A 21,415-nucleotide genomic window follows, 5' to 3' on the forward strand; every position below is an offset into this window, starting at 1 on the left:
AGGAGGAAACCTTTGCTGTCCAGAAAGAACATCAGGGCAAGACTAAAGTTTGCCAATGAACACCAAGGGCAAAGACCAGCACTTCTGGAGCAATGGACAGATGAGTCAAAGGTAGAGCTATTTGGCCACAGTACCAGAAGACATGATTGGCGAAAACCAAAAACAGCATTTGACCACAAGAACCTGCTACCAACTGTAAAGCATGGTGGTGGAAATATTATGGTTTGGGGCAGCTTTGCTGCATCAGGGCCTGGGCAGCTCACCATCATAGAATCCACTATGAATTCTTCATTGTACCAGAGGGTGCTTGAGGATAATGTGAGGCCATCGGTCAGAAAGTTGAAGCTCAACTGAAGGTGGACTTTGCAACATGACAATGACCCAAAACATACCAGTAAACCCACCAAGGAATGGCTGAAAAGAAAGAAATGGAGAGTTCTGGAATGGCCAAGTCAAAGCCCGGATCTAAATCCCATCGAGATGTTGTGGGGGGATTTGAAACGAGCTGTGCATGCAAGAAACCCCTCAAACATCGCACAGCTGAAAGAATTCTGCATGGAGGAGTGGGCAAAAATTTCTCCCAGTCGATGTCAGAGACTGGTAGACAGTTATAAGAAACGCCTACTTGAGGTTGTTTCTGCCAAAGGGGACAATACCACCTATGAGAGCCAAGGGTGTACTTACTTTTTCCACATGCGAAATTTGCATTTATGTTTATTTAAATTATACAATGGACCACAAAATGGAAATGTTTCATGATATTTGTTCTATTATATCACCTTTATCTATCAATATTGTTGAAATGAAGATCAAATATCTGTATGTTGAAAAAGTCAAAACTCTACATGGGGTGTACTTACTTTTTCACGTGACTGTCTGTATGTGTAGGAGATGGGGGTGACGGGGAGGCGAGACACTCGTAGCTGGTTCAAAGCTCGTTTATTCCGACGGACTGAAAAACCAACCGGAACTTATGCATCATTTATATCAAGCCCAACCCTCTTAAGGGGGCGTGGCTCCAACCACCGAGCACATGCCACGCCCATACCATAAATAGCCCCACTTGTCCCGTGCCCGTGGATTGTGTCCCAATGCGGTAACCCCCACATGCGCCCCCCAAGAATTCACGCGCACGGGCAATGTCAGTTTTCGGGGGGCCTTAGCCACCCGGCCGAAACGACTGAGGACCCGAGCAGGGACTGTTAGCGGGCGCATGTGGCGGTTACCCACATTCCGGGTTAAATAGCGGGCGCATGTGGGGGTCATTCCTCTTTTCTCCCGCCTCTGGAACAAACTCCCACACTCCCTTCAATCCCACCCCTCCCTCCAGGTCTTTAAAACAGCTGTTCACCACCATCTCTTATCTTTCCCCATCCAAAACCTTGATCTTTTCTACCCCCACTAATTCACCCCAGATCCACCTTGTTTGAAATTCCAACTTCTTTCCTGGAAGTCCTGGCAGTGTCCATATGTTTTATACCTCTCCCACCCCCCCCCCCCCACCCCCCTTCCCATGCCTCCCCCCCCCCCAAAGCCCTCTCCCTCCCACAGATCTCTCGATGTCCCTGCTCTCAGATGTTGTGTTTGTGTTCCTCCCCCTCTCGCCCCATCTTGTCTACCGCTCCCCATGTTATATGTTTTATGTGTCGGTTTGTCTTTCTGTGTGATTAATGTTGGCTCTTTCACGAGCCTCGATCTTGTATACAAAAAAAACAAAAAAAAAACATGACCCACGGGAGTCTGTCGGCCCAACTGTCATCCCGGAGGCTGGCCCTGAGAGCAGCTTTCATAGAGCGATGGAACATCTCACACAAACCATTAGCCTGGGGATGATATGCAGTGGTGCGATGGAGCTTTACCCCAAGCCCCTGGGCCACAGCACCCCAGAGCTCTGAAGTGAACTGGGGGCCCCTGTCTGAAGAGATGTCCGAGGGAGCGCCAAAACGGGCAACCCAAGTGCCGATGAAAGCATTGGCCATCTCCTCGGTCCAGTCAATGGCGCGTTTGGTAGGCTTGCTCTTGAGGGCCTCATAAAGGGGCCGCATCAGCTGGGCCGCACAGGGCACGAAACGATGGTAAAAGTTCACCATGCCCAAAAACTCCTGCAAGGCCTTGACGGTGAGGGGGCGCGGAAAACCCTTCACAGCCTCCACTTTAGACGGCAGTGGGACGGCCCCCTCCTTCGTGATGCGGTGGCCAAGAAAGTCAATTGAGGCCACCCCGAACAAGCACTTGGCCGGGTTAATGATAAGGCCGTGCTGACTGAGGCGTTCAAAGAGTGCTCGGAGGTGAAGCATGTACTCCGTCCTGGAAGCGCTGGCGATGAGGATATCGTCCAGGTAGACCAGGGGTTCCCAAACTTTTCCAATATGTGACCCCTTTCAGTAGTACCAAACCTACCAATACCATGACCCCACCTTTATAAGCCTTCTGAAAATGTACTAATTTCCAATGGCGCAGATACATTTTAAAGATTAATCACAGCAGAGAGAGCAATAACAAAAAAAAAATTTTATTAATGTTTATTAACAAGGATTGATTTAATCATGTATTTTAATGAGAAGGATGTATTTGCTTTTTTGATACAAGCAAATCAATACGCGGGTCTGTGTGGCTCAAGGCACATCGCATGTCTGCTTCAGCATCCAACCTGTTTCGGGCGTTTGATTTGATTACCAGGAGAGTCGAGAAACCACCTGGAGAAGGCTCACCACCCTGGTCGCCGTGGAACCACTGAGTGCAGACACGACATGATATTTTGTGTCGTCGGCAGAAATGTTCCTTATGGCGAACTGGGCCTCAGCTTGCGCGAACCAAAAGGAGGCTTGTCGCTCCCAAAACTCCGGCAGTTTAATTGAAACTGCGCTTGTCGCCATGTTCGTTTGGGGCCCCCGAAAACGTCCGAGAGCAGTCGGGGTCAACAATGTAGGAGATGCGGGTAACGGGGAGGCGAGACACTCGTAGCTGGTTCAAAGCTCGTTTATTCCGACGGACTGAAAAACCGACCGGAACTCATGCATCATTTATATCAAGCCCAACCCTCTTAAGGGGGCGTGGCTCCAACCACCGAGCACACCCCACGCCCATACCATCAATAGCCCCACTGGTCCCCTGCCCGTGGATTGTGTCCCAATGGGGGGGGGGGGGGTGGTGTGTGTGTGTGTGTGTGTGTGTGTGTGTGTGTGTGTGTGTGTGTGTGTGTGTGTAAAAAAAAAAAAAAAAAAAAAAAGCAGAGTTGTATGAAAGCGGGAATGCGGAGGAAACCGGCCATCACTGCCAGCAGTTATAAAGTAGCAGTTCGACTTTTGATTATCATTTCTGTGTGAAGAGAATTGATGATTTATTGATTACTTTTGTTGTTTTATACTCTGCTTGGTGCAGATGTGATGTTATTTTGATTATCATTGCTGTGTGAAGATAATTGATGATTTGTTGATTACTTTTGTTGTTTATATACTCGGGTGCAGATGCGATGCTGGTGATGTTATTTTGATTATCATTGCTGTGTGAAAAGAATTGACGATTTATTGATTAATGTTGATGTTTATATACCCTGTTTGGTGCAGGGTTCTCATTTCCCACTCATGTGTTTGATCTATAATACAACAGGCATTTTAAGGCCATTTTCCCTGCTAGAGCGGGGGTTAGCCTTGCGGTCCCCATGACAATCTTCTCCATTTTGCCCTATTTTCTGCATCTCCCCTTGTTAACCCCCTTGCCCGCGTTTCTTCTTCGACCATCTTTAGCCAAGTCTTTCTCGGTCTTCCCCGTCTTCTACTTCCTTCTACATTCATTTCCATCACTCTTCTCAACCAGTCACTTTCATCCTTCCTCAACACATGACAAAACCATCTCAAACTGTTTCTCTTCACAGCATCCATCAAAGGCTCTATCCCATCATCTTTCGCAATTCATCATTTGTCTTCCTCTCTCTCAACGATACTCCGCACATCCACCGAACCATTCGCATTTCCACCCTTTCCAGCCTTCGTTGCTGCTCTACGTTCATTACCCATGTCTCGCTCCCATAAATCATAACACTTCTCACACATGCAGCATAATGGCTGAAATAAATCCCTCCAGCTAATACCTGGCACAAGGACGATTTCATCGTTGTTCACCCGAGCATCCCCACGACAGTCATTTTGGAGGTTAAGCGGGTATGGGATTATCGAAGAATGTGTCCAACCTGGGTGAGCTCGGGGATGAAGGTGGGAAGAGCGCAGCGTCGTGCTCAATCTTACTCAGTTAGCCTCTACTGAATTTGAATTCTACTTTTCCATCAATGATTTGTAGAAGAAGGAAAGTAACAATACCAGTATTATTTCTTTCTTTTTTTGTATACAAGATCGAGGCTCGTGTAAGAGCTAACACATTAAACATAAAAAACATAAACGGACACATAAAACATATTGTTACGTTTGTGGGGGTAGGTCATGACATACCATAGTGGAGATAGGAATGTATAGATTAGCATGGACCATGTGACACGTAGAAAGCCCATTTTGATATACATAAGCAGGGTAAACGTTGAGCTTAAGAGTGTTTACGTGTCACCACACACAGGGTGGTTTTTGTGGGAGTTAAATAGGGCTGAAGGATAATTCCCAGTATATCATTGCCTCCTGTGATTTTCCCCTATGTGTTATTACCACTACAACGCCGACCATAGGAAAACCCTCCGTTACAACAACCGTTCCCTTACAAGCCAAGGACGAGCCGCCTCCAGAGCAAAGCCCTGCCTCCAGAGGGTCTCATTGGCAAAAGCCCCGCCTACGAGAGGCGGAGAAATGAGGAGGCGTTCAAGAAAGGCCGTGAAGCCACGCCCCAGAAGGATGTGATTGGACTAAGAATGTGGGCGGGGCAAACTGGGAGGGAAACATCCCGATTGGCTAACCTAAAAAAAAGAAGAGGAGGTCGTCGTTTTGCTTCTCGAACAAGAAGCTGGCCATTTTGTGTTCTCTGGTAGGAGGACGTTTTGTGTGGCAAACACCAAGAGACGGGTGACTGTTGGACTCATTAAGGAGCTGGAGGCCATGGTGGGCTTCCCCAGACAGTCGAGGAGCCTAAAGGAGGCCGTCTTGGGTACTCGCCCCATGGCTCTGGGTGCCTTCGTCACGCGGGCCTTATCAGCCGTCGCCATCTTGTCCGGTTTCTGTGCCGGCACCACAAAACTTCACCATCGCATCACCGTTACAAAAGAACTCGTTGAGACCAGAGCTGAGCGCCAGCCGACTAGTCAAAGCATTTTATTTCATTTTACGTTTCCCTGTGTGCTCGTAGTTGTGTCTGAGTGAAGGATCCTCAACGTCGGAGTTGCAATTATTAGTTTTACCTCAACACTCATTTTATCATCTTGCATTTATTTTCATAAAACCATTATTTGTTGCATTTCGGTGTTGTGTCATTTCGTTGTTTGTGGGGTTCGGATTAACCCAAGTGTGGCTTCGTTCAGGTAAGGGCCTCACCGTTTTTGGCCCCGTGCGCGACATAAAACGAACCGCCATTAACTCGGTTGGATGCCTCGGGAATATAACCTGTTCGGCTATCTGTCCAAGGCTGGTCTTCATCGGCTACGGACTCGACGATATAATAAATGGAGCGGGAAACAAGATGGGGAAAGATTGGGAAGCACACAAGCACCATAACAGTAGAGAACAAGGACATTGAGATATCTGTGTAAGGGAGAGGGCTGGGGCAGGGGAGTGGGGGGAGGGGTACACGGTATAAAGAAAATGAACACGACTACGAATTTCAGGAAATAAGTTGGCGATTGAAAGAGGTGGATTTGGGGCATTTTAACGGGGGTAGAAAAGATAAAGTTTTCAAGTTTCAAAGATCAAGTTTTTGGATCAAGTTTTTGGAGGCATAAGAGATGGTGGTGAACAGCTGTTTTAAAGACCTGGAGGGAGGAGTGGGATTGAAGAGAGCGTGGGAGTTTGTTGCAAAGGTGGTGGAAAAAAAGGAATGAAAGAGTGAAGCTGAAGAGTGTTGATTTTGGCAGTTTCACCAGAAGAGGGTTGCAGGCAGATCTTGTGCGGCCTGCAGGAATGTGTAGGGGACAGAGAGCACAGACAGAGCAGGGGGAGCATGGCTGGAGAAGAGCAGAGAGAAGACAGAAAGCCCACCAACCTGCCTGCGGTGAAAGAGAGAAAGGCCCTCAGAGCCAGCATCATCACGGGAGACAGGAATGATTCTGAAAGCTTTGGTTTCAACAGCGTGAAGCCGAGCTAGGTGTGAGGCAGGGGCACCAGCCCAGAAGGGAGAGCAGTACTCCATTGAGCTGCGGATGAAAGCTTTGGATGTGGTGAGCTCAGAGATGCCCAGAAAGGACTTTGCACGACGGAGGATGCCCAGTCGGCGACTGGCTTTGGAGGCCAGCTTGGAAATGAGGTTTTCTCAGGAAAGATCATGGCAGATAGTGACACTCAAAGCCTTGAGTGACAGAACTTCTTCAAGAGGATTGTTGAGAAAGTAGATGGGAGGGTTGTCCAGTCGGTCTTTACAGAGAAACAAAGTGAGAGTGTGAGATTTGTCAGGATTGAAAGACATGTTCCACGTGTTTTACCAGTTTGTGAAATTGTCCAGGTCTGCAGAGAGTGAAGAGGCTGCTGCCTGCCGATCTGAGGGTTGGGATATGGAGCGGCAGAGAGTGAAGTCATAAGCAAAGAGATAGAGAGGATTTTCCAGAGTGGGAGAGATCATTGATGAAGACCAGAAATAGCACAGGGCCCAGAACACTACATTGGGGAACTTCAGCCTGAACAGGAAGGAGAGATGAGAGAAATCCATTCAGGGCCACACGTTGCCTACGACCAGAGAGGAAGTCCGCAAGCCAAGAGTGGAGATTTCCATGGATACCATAGGAGGAGAGTTTGGTGAGCAGAGCAGGGTGCCAGACCGTATCGAAGGCACGAGATACGTCAAGGGAGTCAGCTCTGATTTCCTGTTTGACATTGAGGACCTACATCCATTGTTGAGACAGCAGAAGCAGCAAGTCCAGAGTAGAATGACCTGGTCTGAATCCAATTTGATGATCAGAGATCAAGCCATTGGAGAAAAGGAAGAATTTGATATCAGAAGCAATGATGGACTTTGCTGATTATTGGGAGCAGGCTGATTGGTCTGTAGTTGCAAGGATCTGTTTTTTCACCTTTCTTGTGTAAAGCGGTAATGTTGGTGATTTCCACGATGCTGGCAGATGACCTTGAGTAAAAGAGGGTGAAGAGAACAGAGAGAGGGTGAGACAGAGCGGCAGAGCAGGATTGTAGGACCCGTGAGCTGATGCCCTCTGGTCCAGTTGCAGAAACAGAGTCGAGGTTTGACAGAAACTTCTCCACCTTGTCAGGAGAGAAGATCACAGAGTCCATGAGCAGCTGGGTTCGACTGGGTATGGCAGGTACAGAGAAAGATGGGTTAGGGACACAAGATTTTGAGGCAAACACAGAGTTGAGGCATTCGGCTTTGTCACGTGCGGGGTCTACTGTGTAGCTGTTTGAGGTAAGGGAGGGGATGGAGGAGGAACAAACACCAGAAACAGATTTGACCAAATGCCACCAGGATTTGGAAGAGGGAGACAGGTTTGAGAGTTCAGTCTTGAGAGTAGAGAGATATTGTTTCCTGCTCTCCTGAGGGTGGACACACTTGTTTCGGGCTTTGTGAAAGGAAATGAGATTTCCTTCTGTTGGATTTACCTTCCATGATGCAAGGAGAAGTTGTTTCAGGGCAACTGCATCACCACAAGATTCAGTGTACCATGGACGGGAGGAAGGGTATGACAACTGAAGACAAGATGGGATAAACCTGTGCATGAGAGAGAGAGCAATTTACTTTGGAAGAATTCCCAGGATGAGTTGGTATCAGAGGCAGTAGAGATGGGAGACCAGTCCAGATGATTGATGGCTGCTTGAAGACCGTGCCAGTCGGCTTGAGTGAAATGCCAGACTCGTGGACGCTGAGGAGGCTCTCTGAGAATGGCCAGAGAGATGTCCACTTTAACAAGCACATGATCAAGCTTTAACGAGCATTGGATACAGGACAGGGGAGGGGTAGGGTAAGAGGAGGCAGAGGGGGAGAAGAACCGATTGGAGCAGAAGAAGAGCAGCAGACATTTGCAGGGAAGTTAGTCATAACCAAGTCTAGAAGACAAGATGCTCCGTTCACTGAGATCCGGGTCAGGAAATTGACAGATTGTGTCAGTCCTAATGAGTCACAGAAGTCCTTTGCTGAGGTACCATGGCTGGTGAGAGAGGAACCCACACCCAGCCAGCTGGCATGATTACAGTTGAAATCGCCACATATAAGGAAGAGAGAGTTGGGATGAGTGGATAGAAGTTGGTCCATGTTGTCAGACAGTGAGATGCAAATGGAGTCATCACTATTTGGAGGACGGTACAGAACACATATGAACAAAAGGTGGGAGCGGAGGGGAAGCCGTAGCCAGAGGTACTCCTGGGGGTGGGTTGGAGAGCAGGCAGTGTAGGGAGAGTGAGGAAGAGAGTTTTTTTATAAAGATAGCAACCCCACCACCAGGACGAGGCTCACGTCTATCATACCGGAGGAGGGAGTAACCACGGAGAGATGTTAAGGAATCAGCGACATCTTGAAGGAGGAAAGTTTCTGTGAGGCAGATTAAGTCTGGTTTGTCAGAAGCAACCTGTATGGAGAGATCAGTCAGGTTTGAGCAAAGGCTCCGGATGTTTGAGGTCCATACCGTTAAAGAAGAGGGAGGGGGAGCATCCGATACAGGACAGGGGAAGGGTTGGGTAAGAGGAGGAAGAGGCAGAGGTAGGGAGAGCTTTTGATAGTGTGTTGGAGATTGCAGAAGAACTCGGAGAAGGGGAAGGATGAGGAGGATAAAAGGTTTGATGGTGATCTTTGAGGGGTGGCAGAGTGGAGTAAAAGGTTGGAGGATGTGGAGGTATGAGATAGAAGGGAGAGCAAGAAGGGAGGAGGCAGCTTTGAGGAGGAAGGGTGAGAGGGGAGCATTGGAGAAAAATGGAGGGTGGGGAGATTTGAATGGGAGGGGTGAGGGGGAAGTTTTGAAGGGGAGGGGTGAGGGGGAGTATTGGAGGGGGAGGGGGGGAGGGGAGGGAGTTGAAGGGGAGTTGGGATTTTAGAAAGTGTTGGACGATGAATGGAAAACGAACATTTATTGCAAAATGAGTTTCTCGTGATTTTAAAGTCAGAGATCCATTTGAAAACGTCAGAGGAGGGGTGGAATGAAAGAGTTTCGAGAATGAAGAAAGGAAGAACTGTATGAGATTGATTTTGTTTTTTTAATGGAGTGATTTGTTGAGCAAATTGAAGAAAGCCTTTTAAAGAGGAAGAAGAAAAGCTTGTTATAATATACAACAGAATACAACACTGCAGGGGAAAGTTTAAACCTTTTAAAACAAAACCGTGAAAACTATCTGGGAAATTCCCTGAAGTGAGGGCATGGAGGCAAAGGGGGATGAAGGATTCCAGAACAGGTTCGGAAGGCGGAACAGAAGAATAGGAGATTGACAGCCGGGTGAGCAGAGAACGATGGAACAGGGAGATGTAGCAGCAATTGTGTTAGTACGGGAGGAGGGGCCTACTTTTTAAATTCTTCGTAAATATATATTTTTTGAAGGTTAGGTGAAAGTGGATCTGAGGAAGAAGGAGAAAGGTTGAAGGAGTGTGGTGAAAATTAGAATTGGAAAGGTATCGGCTGGAGAGGATTGAGATATGAATGAAGGAGAGGAAATGGGTGGGGCGAGGCAACACGTGGTCACGGTTGGGGGAGGCGGAGCCACGAGTAGATAAAGAAATTGTTAAGATTTTTTTTTAGAGTTTTTTTTTCTGCATTAAGACTTTAAACAAAGGGCTTTAAACTTTTTGTATGAAGTTTTAAACTTTTACTTTTCTGTTTTACAAGACAGACAAAGACAGAGAGAGGAGACAGATAGACAAAAAGACAAAGGAGACAGACAGACAGACAGTAAGAGACAGAGAGAGAGAGAGGGAGGAGAAAGGCAGACAAACACAGACAGAGAGAGGAGACAGACAGAAGAGACAGGAGACAGGACACAGACAGAGAGAGGAGACAGACAGACAGTGAGAGAGGGGGTGAGAGAGAAAGGAGAAAGGCAAACACAGACAGAGAGAGAGGAGACAGACAGACATGAGACAGAAAGAGGAGACAAAGAGACAGAGAGTGGAGAGATATGTACAGAATAAATGACAGCTTTCATATGGATGAACACAAACCAAAATAAGATAATGCGTTGGCACTATAAAACCTAGAACGGCACTCAATAGAGAGCATACCGCAGCCAGGTGAACAGTTTACGTTTTGTATCCCACTGATGGGTTGTATCTGGATCCATACCTGAACCAAAATCTAATCAGCTTGTTCTTGTCACCTTACCAATTTATGCACCTAGTTTGCCAAAATTCGTCCATGTCAGAACTCATCCAAAACCTTTTGAGACGTCCTGCTATATATCGTTTTTGGCTCTATCTCTCAATGGTGAGGAATCACTTAAATTCTTCTTATCTAGATCCAGATCTTCACCAATATTGAATCAATTCGTTCTTGTCACACACGCAACCTGTCCTCCAAGTTTAATCTAAATCCGTCCACAACTTTTTGAGACATCGTGCTATTTATCGTTTTTGGCCGTGCATCGCACGATACTTGCGAAATCCCTAAAATAAGTTGTTGGCCTATGTTGACCTCAAAAATAGCTGGGGTTTGAATTCAGTAACCAGATATGCAAACCTCTTCAAATTTCAAGTTAATTGGATGAAAATTAAGGATTTTAGAAATCTGGCTTAATTGGTGGTTGAATTCAGTGACCAGATGTGCAAACCTCTTCAAATTTCAAGTTAATTGGATGAAAATTAAGGATTTTAGAAATCTGGCCTAATTGGTGGTTGAATTCACTGAACAGATGTGCAAACCTCTTCAAATTTCAAGTTAATCGGACGAAAATTGAGGATTTTAGAAATTTGTCAAAGTTGGTGACCTTTGGCCTATGTTGACCGATTGACCTTTTGACCCCAAAATCAATAGGCTTCTTGCTTATGACCAAATCTACCATTTGGTGAAGTTTCGTGAAGATCGGTTGAAAATTGTGACCTGTAGGCGACTGACGAACAGACAAACTAGAAATTGGTCAGAGACTGAGGACTTGCGGGAATGTACTTTTTTTTCAGGGGTGTTGGTTAGAAGGGAATCGGATAATGTTTGACAGAGTTATCAGTAAAAAATCAATTTTTGACCTTGTTTGATCTTTCAAGGTCACTCAAGGTCAAAGGTCATGGTGCCAAATGAAATGTCGTATGTGACTTCCTATATGTCAGTAACAGTAAGTGTATGCATATCTCTTCTACTTTTAGAGTTATCGTGGTTTGAAATATATTTTAAATGAAAACTCGACCCCCCTGATTTCGCGTTTTGGGTGACCTTGAGTTTGACCTTAGGCCAAGAGAGTTAAAAATTGGGCACAGTCTATTCCAGGGCAAGGCAAATATGTGTGTAAAGTTTGGCGATGCTATGTGCAACGATGTAGACGTAGTACTGCGCACAAACAGACAGACAAACACACAGACAAACCAACCAACCAACATACTTGCCGGAATTTTTTCCAGCAAGAAACAGACAGACAGAATAACGCACAAGACCAACCACTATACTTGAAAAAACTTCCATTTTCACAAGTAACCGACAGACAGGGGGTGAAAACATGATCTTCATCCACCTTTGGTGGTGCAAGTAATAAGTAACATTCAGATATCGAGATTCAGCCAAAATGGCGTCTCAGAGAAAATATAGATCATGGTCAGAAACACAATAGTCTAGTTGCCGCCCTTATATGGCCTTTATGAGACCCCGCAATGTTAACTACTGTGAACTTTTTTCACGGAAATGTGTTCTATATAGTTAGGAGAGTCAAATTAGCTTGGTTGCTACTTGTACAACGTTGAGCATTTCTCAGAATTCAAGATGGCGGCTGCCGCTATCTTGGATGTTGGCCAATTTTCAACTTTTGATCTCGATGACCCAGAGGGTCGTGTAATACCTCTTTCTCTGGGTTTTAGAGTACGGGGAGTCCATTTCTGGAGTTATTTTTTGGATACGGGGTCAATGTCAAGGTAAAAATGAATGTCAAATGTCAAACTAAGATTCTTTAATGTATTGTTATTGTTCATAAGACATGACGACGGAACCAGAGACATGTGACGCACAGTACCATGACCTCTATAGAGACATTGAGCACAGTATTACCAGCCATCAGCGGTCACAATCCTCCACTACTCTTCATCATCATCATCATCATCTACACCGAGCTCCCCTTCGTCGTCTTCGATGTCCATCTGCTTGCTGGTGAAACGACTACAGCAGGCGACTCCTCCCTCGCACTTGCAGTAGTCCGTGCATGAAAGGCCTGCGCTGTTGCAGCTGCAGCATGCACCGCTGCATGCCTTGCCCTCTGCGGTGCAGCTGCAGCTCACTTCATCCAGGAGTGCTTGGGGAGCAACTGGCGCTGTTGAGACAGCAGGTGTGATGGTGGAGCCTTCGATGCTCCAGCCGAAGTTGGCAATATCTCGAGCTTCTTCGGGTGGGTCATGTTGGTCCGCTGCCTTCCACAGTAGCATCTGAAGGTGAGCTTTGAGCACGTGCAGTTGCAGGTTGACATCAGTCGGCAGCAGTTTCTTCAGTGGCGGGGGCTTCTTACGGCCGCGGTAGAAGCGAGCACGCGCGTCCATTCATTGTCGTTCAGCTATTCTGTCCGTAGAGGGCTAAGAAGAAGCTGTCTGCTGTCGCCTTGAGCTGAGCGTGGGTAGCGCCAGGCTGTCCGAGCACGTGATCGAGACATGGGATGTCTATCTCCAGGAGCTTGAGCGCCGACTTCTTTCCCTTTCCGCAGGGGTACGACACCGTATCGCAGCCCGACAGCGCAAGGACACCAAGAAGCTGGCTGCACTTTCTGGGACCTAACCGCTCGACGGTTTCGTTGACATCCAGAACATCGCCATTCCACTTTTCCATTTGAATCTTGGTGACGACCCGCATCCTCGATGTCCAGTACACCAGGAGGACGAAGACGTCAGTGTCGTCACTGAGGATACGGATGGTCGGGTGCCGTCCGCCGCCGCCTTCAGCATGTAGCTGCAGAGGGTGACGTCTGCCTCAGCATGGGTGACGACACAGTCCAGCTTGTTAACGAGCTGGATGTTGTGTGGAAGGGGGTAGCCACATAGGATGTTGTTGAGCAGACTCTTGTTCGTGGCATTGTGAAGAATAGCTTCTCGGCATGGAAGGGGGGTGTTTGGGGTCAGCCGGACTTCCTTGGCTCTTCCTCTCCTCATCCGCTCGTGGTCTACGCGCTAGGGGCTTCTTGGTCGTACCTGTCGAACAGGACGATTTTCTTGGAGCCAGGAGGGTAGTGGGCCAGTCGAGCGCCGAAGCTTGCAGCCAGGTCTCCTGCGGTCCCGGCGACTGGCCAGACGACATGGTACAGCAACTGGCCGGCGTCAACCAGCAACACATCTGGAGCAGGTAGAGTCGTGACAGAGACACCTAGACACTTGACGAGCACGGCCTTGTTTCCCTTCCTCAAGCAGCCGTACTCGTCGATCAGGGCTGGAGGGACTGGACTCAGCTCGAACTGGAAGACATCGGCTACCTCCATGCTGCGCTGCTGCCCCACGTCCAACAGCCGACTGAACAGCGTCTCGACGTCGTAGATGGCCTTCCCCTTGACAGTGACTGCCTTATTGAGCGCCTCCATTGATTTTACCTTCTTCTTTATGTTTGTGTGGAAGTTACTGCTTAGCGAAGCGGAGAACTGCTTGCTCTGCTCACTCCCGATGGCCAGTGCATCCTGAACGTTCACTGTGTCGGGCGCCACTTGGCCGTTGCAGATGTTATAGACACCTGGATGCTGCTCGTTGAGGGGGTGAGTGTACCTCTCCAGCTCCGCCGCGATCTTCCTCCGATCGGCCTCGTCCAGTCTCCTTCTTCCATCTCCTTCCTCCTTGTGCTTGTTGTTCTCCTCCTCGTCCGCTCCACCATGTGGCTTTTCCTCGTTCCCAGCTTCACTGTACACATCTTCCATGGCGATGTCAAGGTGGGTGCACACACTGAAACTGTTGACCCACACAGCCACTTGCTCGGCGCTCGTCGAAATGTCCTTCATACCTCCAGCACCCTTCCCTCGCTTGATGTACGTCTGTTCGCCGAACTGATCTGCTGGCACTGCGGTCCCGCCATCTACCTACGTTACCTCGTCTCTATAGAGATCATAGTACTGTGCGTCACATGTCTCTGGTTCCGTCGTCATGTCTTATGAACAATAACAATACATGAAAGTTTCTTAGTTTGACATTTGACCTTCATTTTGACCTTGACATTGACCCCGTATCCAAAAAATAACTCCAGAATTGGACTCCCCGTACTCTAAAACCCCGAGAAAGAGGTATTACACGACCCTCTAGGTCATCGAGGTCAAAAGTTGAAAATTGGCCAACATCCAAGATAGCGGTGGCCGCCATCTTGAATTCTGAGAAATTCTCAACGTTGCACAAGTAGCAACCAAGCTAATTTGACTCTCCTAACTATATAGAACACATTTCCGTGAAAAAGGTTCGCAGTAGTTAACATTGCAGGGTCAACATTTTGGCAACCTGACGACAAAGCAAAGCAATATAAAAAGGCCCGTCCCACGTCCATATTGTCAGGACTGTGAGGGGAAGGTGTTGTATGAACCCTAGTTTTGTATCCTTTTTTGCTCCCATATTAAAATGGTTGTGTGCAGAGTCTGGAATAAAGGCACTTGTAAGTGTTTTCAGGATGGAGAAGAAGTTTATTACTTACCGGGAGATTGGTGGAGGAGGCGCAGTGGTGAATCCATCAAAGTATCTACATAAAGGTAACGACAAAGACTTTCAGGAATATGTGCACAGACAGAAACCAGGTATGTGTGAGAAGGAAAGTTCATGTTAAAAAATCAATAACTAGTGATCGGGAAAAAAAACTACAACGACACTCGGTAGAGCGCATACCTCCGTCTGGCTGAACAGTCCATGTTTTGTATCCCACTGACAGGCCGCATCTGGATCCGGACCTGAACCAAAATCGAATAGGATTGTTCTCGTCATCTAACCAACTCATCCACCTAGTTTTGTCATAACTCGTTCACTACTTTTTGAAATATCGTGCTGTATCGCTCAATGGTGAAGAATCCCTTAAAAAAAGAGAATATCCCAATGTGGATCCAGATCTTCACTAAAATCAAAGCGTCCTCGTCACACACCCACCTGTCCACCACGTTTTGTCTGAATCCGTCCTTAACTTATTGAGATATCCTGCACACAAACAAACAGACAAACAAGGACGAATACATAACATCGGTCCACCTCAGGTGGCACAGGTAATATAACTCGATACTCACACGTCATTATCCGAAGCACAATGTCCGTGTCTACGTCTTTGCCTCCGTCGTCTGAACCATAACGCTACTGGTAGGAAGAGGCAAAGAATGATGAAGAATGCAGGAAGAGCAACGGCGAAAGGAAGAGAGAGCAGCCGAACAGGAAATGCTGTGAAGGAAAGAGGAAAAGGGGGGAGAAAGAAAGAAACAGAGAATGAAATGGAAATTCACCAATCAGTCATTCGCAGTTGAAGAAAATTAACAACTCTTCGAAAATTTGTTTGGATGAGTGTGTCACGTGACCATAGTAGTTTTCGTTACCTGAGGTTAGCATGTCCGACATTGCTGTCTTCCTTCTTACCATATTTTAGAGGGACCGACCCATGACCACCAAAATGTCGGTCACATTGCTATTCATATCACAGACACTACAACCACTTCTAACAAAAGAACACAGAGTATATAGGATGCAGGGGCATCTTGATATCCCATTTGGGCCCAACACAAACCGACTGCTCTGGCCATGGTGGAATGCAAACGACGGAGTAACATCCCCGATGAGGGCGGCCATGTCAATCGGACCCACATCGAGGACAATGCACCTCCGGCTTTATGGTTCCATCACCGGGCAACTTCGACATTCAAACACGTCGAAACCCAAAACTTATAGGGTTTCATCATAATAATGGCAGGACACCTCACAAACATCAATTCTGATTACTCAATTCACCATGCACTCATTCACTGCACTCATTCACCGTCTCATGACTGTTCTGATTACTCGATTCACCATGCACTCATTCATTGCACTCATTCACTGTCTCATGACGGTTCTGATTACTCAATTCACCATGCACTCATTCACTGCACTCATTCACTGTCTCATGACGGTTCTGATTACTCGATTCACCATGCACTCATTCATTGCACTCATTCACCGTCTCATGACGGTTCTGATTACTCGATTCACCATGCACTCATTCACGGCACTCATTCACCGTCTCATGACGGTTCTGATTACTCGATTCACCATGCACTCATTCACTGCACTCATTCACCGTCTCATGACGGTTCTGATTACTCGATTCACCATGCACTCATTCATTGCACTCATTCACCGTCTCATGACGGTTCTGATTACTCGATTCACCATGCACTCATTCACTGCACTCATTCACCGTCTCATGACGGTTCTGATTACTCAATTCACCATGCACTCATTCACTGTCTCATGACGGTTCTGATTACTCGATTCACCATGCACTCATTCATTGCACTCATTCACTGTCTCATGACGGTTCTGATTACTCAATTCACCATGCACTCATTCACTGCACTCATTCACCGTCTCATGACGGTTCTGATTACTCAATTCACCATGCACTCATTCACTGCACTCATTCACCGTCTCATGACGGTTCTGATTACTCGATTCACCATGCACTCATTCATTGCACTCATTCACCGTCTCATGACGGTTCTGATTACTCGATTCACCATGCACTCATTCACGGCACTCATTCACCGTCTCATGACGGTTCTGATTACTCGATTCACCATGCACTCATTCACTGCACTCATTCACCGTCTCATGACGGTTCTGATTACTCGATTCACCATGCACTCATTCATTGCACTCATTCACCGTCTCATGACGGTTCTGATTACTCGATTCACCATGCACTCATTCACTGCACTCATTCACCGTCTCATGACGGTTCTGATTACTCAATTCACCATGCACTCATTCACTGCACTCATTCACTGTCTCATGACGGTTCTGATTACTCGATTCACCATGCACTCATTCATTGCACTCATTCACTGTCTCATGACGGTTCTGATTACTCAATTCACCATGCACTCATTCACTGCACTCATTCACCGTCTCATGACGGTTCTGATTACTCAATTCACCATGCACTCATTCACTGCACTCATTCACCGTCTCATGACGGTTCTGATTACTCAATTCACCATGCACTCATTCACTGCACTCATTCACCGTCTCATGACGGTTCTGATTACTCAATTCACCATGCACTCATTCACTGCACTCATTCACCGTCTCATGACCGTTATAATTACTCAATTCACCATGCACTCATTCATTACACTCATTCACCGTCTCATGACGGTTATAATTACTCAATTCACCATGCACTCATTCATTACACTCATTCACCGTCTCATGACGGTTATAATTACTCAATTCACCATGCACTCATTCACTGTCTCATGACTGTTCTGGTTACTCCATACACCATGCACTCATTCACCGTCTCATGACGGTTCTGGTTACTCCATGCACCATGCACTCATTCACTGCACTCATTCACTGTCTCATGACGGTTCTGATTACTCAATTCACCAAGCACTCATTCACTGTCTCATGACGGTTCTGATTACTCGATTCACCATGCACTCATTCATTGCACTCATTCACCGTCTCATGACGGTTCTGATTACTCAATTCACCATGCACTCATTCACTGCACTCATTCACTGTCTCATGACGGTTCTGATTACTCAATTCACCATGCACTCATTCACTGCACTCATTCACCGTCTCATGACGGTTCTGATTACTCAATTCACCATGCACTCATTCACTGCACTCATTCACCGTCTCATGACGGTTCTGATTACTCAATTCACCATGCACTCATTCATTGCACTCATTCACCGTCTCATGACGGTTCTGATTACTCAATTCACCATGCACTCATTCACCGTCTCATGACGGTTCTGATTACTCAATTCACCATGCACTCATTCACTGCACTCATTCACCGTCTCATGACGGTTCTGATTACTCAATTCACCATGCACTCATTCATTACACTCATTCACCGTCTCATGACGGTTCTGATTACTCAATTCACCAAGCACTCATTCATTACACTCATTCACTGTCTCATGACGGTTCTGATTACTCAATTCACCATGCACTCATTCATTACACTCATTCACCGTCTCATGACGGTTCTGATTACTCAATTCACCATGCACTCATTCACTGCACTCATTCACTGTCTCATGACGGTTCTGATTACTCAATTCACCATGCACTCATTCACTGCACTCATTCACCGTCTCATGACGGTTCTGATTACTCGATTCACCATGCACTCATTCATTGCACTCATTCACCGTCTCATGACGGTTCTGATTACTCAATTCACCATGCACTCATTCACTGTCTCATGACGGTTCTGATTACTCAATTCACCATGCACTCATTCACCGTCTCATGACGGTTCTGATTACTCGATTCACCATGCACTCATTCATTGCACTCATTCACCGTCTCATGACGGTTCTGATTACTCGATTCACCATGCACTCATTCACTGCAGTCATTCACCGTCTCATGACGGTTATAATTACTCAATTCACCATGCACTCATTCATTACACTCATTCACCGTCTCATGACGGTTATAATTACTCAATTCACCATGCACTCATTCATTACACTCATTCACCGTCTCATGACGGTTATAATTACTCAATTCACCATGCACTCATTCACTGTCTCATGACTGTTCTGGTTACTCCATGCACCATGCACTCATTCACCGTCTCATGACGGTTCTGGTTACTCCATGCACTCATTCACTGCACTCATTCACTGTCTCATGACGGTTCTGATTACTCAATTCACCAAGCACTCACTCACTGTCTCATGACGGTTCTGATTACTCGATTCACCATGCACTCATTCATTGCACTCATTCACCGTCTCATGACGGTTCTGATTACTCAATTCACCATGCACTCATTCACTGCACTCATTCACCGTCTCATGACGGTTCTGATTACTCAATTCACCATGCACTCATTCACTGCACTCATTCACCGTCTCATGACGGTTCTGATTACTCAATTCACCATGCACTCATTCATTGCACTCATTCACCGTCTCATGACGGTTCTGATTACTCAATTCACCATGCACTCATTCATTGCACTCATTCACCGTCTCATGACGGTTCTGATTACTCAATTCACCATGCACTCATTCACTGCACTCATTCACCGTCTCATGACGGTTCTGATTACTCAATTCACCATGCACTCATTCATTACACTCAATCACCGTCTCATGACGGTTCTGATTACTCAATTCACCATGCACTCATTCATTACACTCATTCACCGTCTCATGACGGTTCTGATTACTCAATTCACCATGCACTCATTCACTGCACTCATTCACTGTCTCATGACGGTTCTGATTACTCAATTCACCATGCACTCATTCACCGTCTCATGACGGTTCTGATTACTCGATTCACCATGCACTCATTCATTGCACTCATTCACCGTCTCATGACGGTTCTGATTACTCAATTCACCATGCACTCATTCACTGTCTCATGACGGTTCTGATTACTCAATTCACCATGCACTCATTCATTACACTCATTCACCGTCTCATGACGGTTCTGATTACTCAATTCACCATGCACTCATTCACTGCACTCATTCACCGTCTCATGACGGTTCTGATTACTCAATTCACCATGCACTCATTCACTGCACTCATTCACCGTCTCATGACGGTTCTGATTACTCAATTCACCATGCACTCATTCACTGTCTCATGACGGTTCTGATTACTCAATTCACCAAGCACTCATTCACTGCACTCATTCACTGTCTCATGACGGTTCTGATTACTCAATTCACCATGCACTCATTCATTACACTCATTCACCGTCTCATGACGGTTCTGATTACTCAATTCACCAAGCACTCATTCATTACACTCATTCACTGTCTCATGACGGTTCTGATTACTCAATTCACCATGCACTCATTCATTACACTCATTCACCGTCTCATGACGGTTCTGATTACTCAATTCACCATGCACTCATTCACTGTCTCATGACGGTTCTGATTACTCAATTCACCATGCACTCATTCACTGCACTCATTCACTGTCTCATGACGGTTCTGATTACTCAATTCACCATGCACTCATTCACTGTCTCATGACGGTTCTGATTACTCAATTCACCATGCACTCATTCACTGCACTCATTCACTGTCTCATGACGGTTCTGATTACTCAATTCACCAAGCACTCATTCATTACACTCATTCACTGTCTCATGACGGTTCTGATTACTCAATTCACCATGCACTCATTCATTACACTCATTCACCGTCTCATGACGGTTCTGATTACTCAATTCACCATGCACTCATTCACTGTCTCATGACGGTTCTGATTACCCAATTCACCATGCACTCATTCACTGTCTCATGACGGTTCTGATTACTCAATTCACCATGCACTCTTTCACTGCACTCATTCACTGTCTCATGACGGTTCTGATTACTCAATTCACCATGCACTCATTCACTGCACTCATTCACTGTCTCATGACGGTTCTGATTACTCAATTCACCATGCACTCATTCATTACACTCATTCACCGTCTCATGACGGTTCTGATTACTCAATTCACCATGCACTCATTCATTACACTCATTCACTGTCTCATGACGGTTCTGATTACTCAATTCACCATGCACTCATTCACTGTCTCAGGATGGTTCTGATTACTCAATTCACCATGCACTCATTCACTGCACTCATTCACCGTCTCATGACGGTTCTGATTACCCGATTCACCATGCACTCATTCATTGCACTCATTCACCGTCTCATGACGGTTCTGATTACTCAATTCACCATGCACTCATTCACTGCACTCATTCACTGTCTCATGACGGTTCTGATTACTCAATTCACCATGCACTCATTCACTGTCTCAGGATGGTTCTGATTACTCAATTCACCATGCACTCATTCACTGCACTCATTCACTGTCTCATGACGGTTCTGATTACTCAATTCACCATGCACTCATTCATTACACTCATTCACTGTCTCATGACGGTTCTGATTACTCAATTCACCATGCACTCATTCACTGTCTCATGACGGTTCTGATTACTCAATTCACCATGCACTCATTCATTACACTCATTCAC

The 21,415-nt window shown here is 46.4% G+C and overlaps 1 protein-coding gene across 1 annotated transcript in view; it reads right to left on the reverse strand.

Moving 5' to 3' along the window:
* LOC137429523 (nectin 1b) overlaps positions 1 to 21,415 on the reverse strand; it is a 187,546-nt gene that overhangs the window by 52,706 nt on the left and 113,425 nt on the right. Inside the window, exons 9-10 of the mRNA XM_078779520.1 lie at positions 15,426 to 15,573; positions 14,849 to 14,893 (exon numbers count right to left, since the gene is read on the reverse strand). Of these exons, the coding sequence (XP_078635646.1) occupies positions 14,849 to 14,893; positions 15,426 to 15,573 (193 nt within the window). The remainder of the gene's footprint in view (positions 1 to 14,848; positions 14,894 to 15,425; positions 15,574 to 21,415) is intronic.

Source organism: Myxine glutinosa, chromosome 6 (genome assembly GCF_964187855.1).
Source record: "Myxine glutinosa chromosome 6, kmMyxGlut1.1, whole genome shotgun sequence".
Taxonomy (NCBI): Eukaryota; Metazoa; Chordata; class Myxini; order Myxiniformes; family Myxinidae; genus Myxine; species Myxine glutinosa.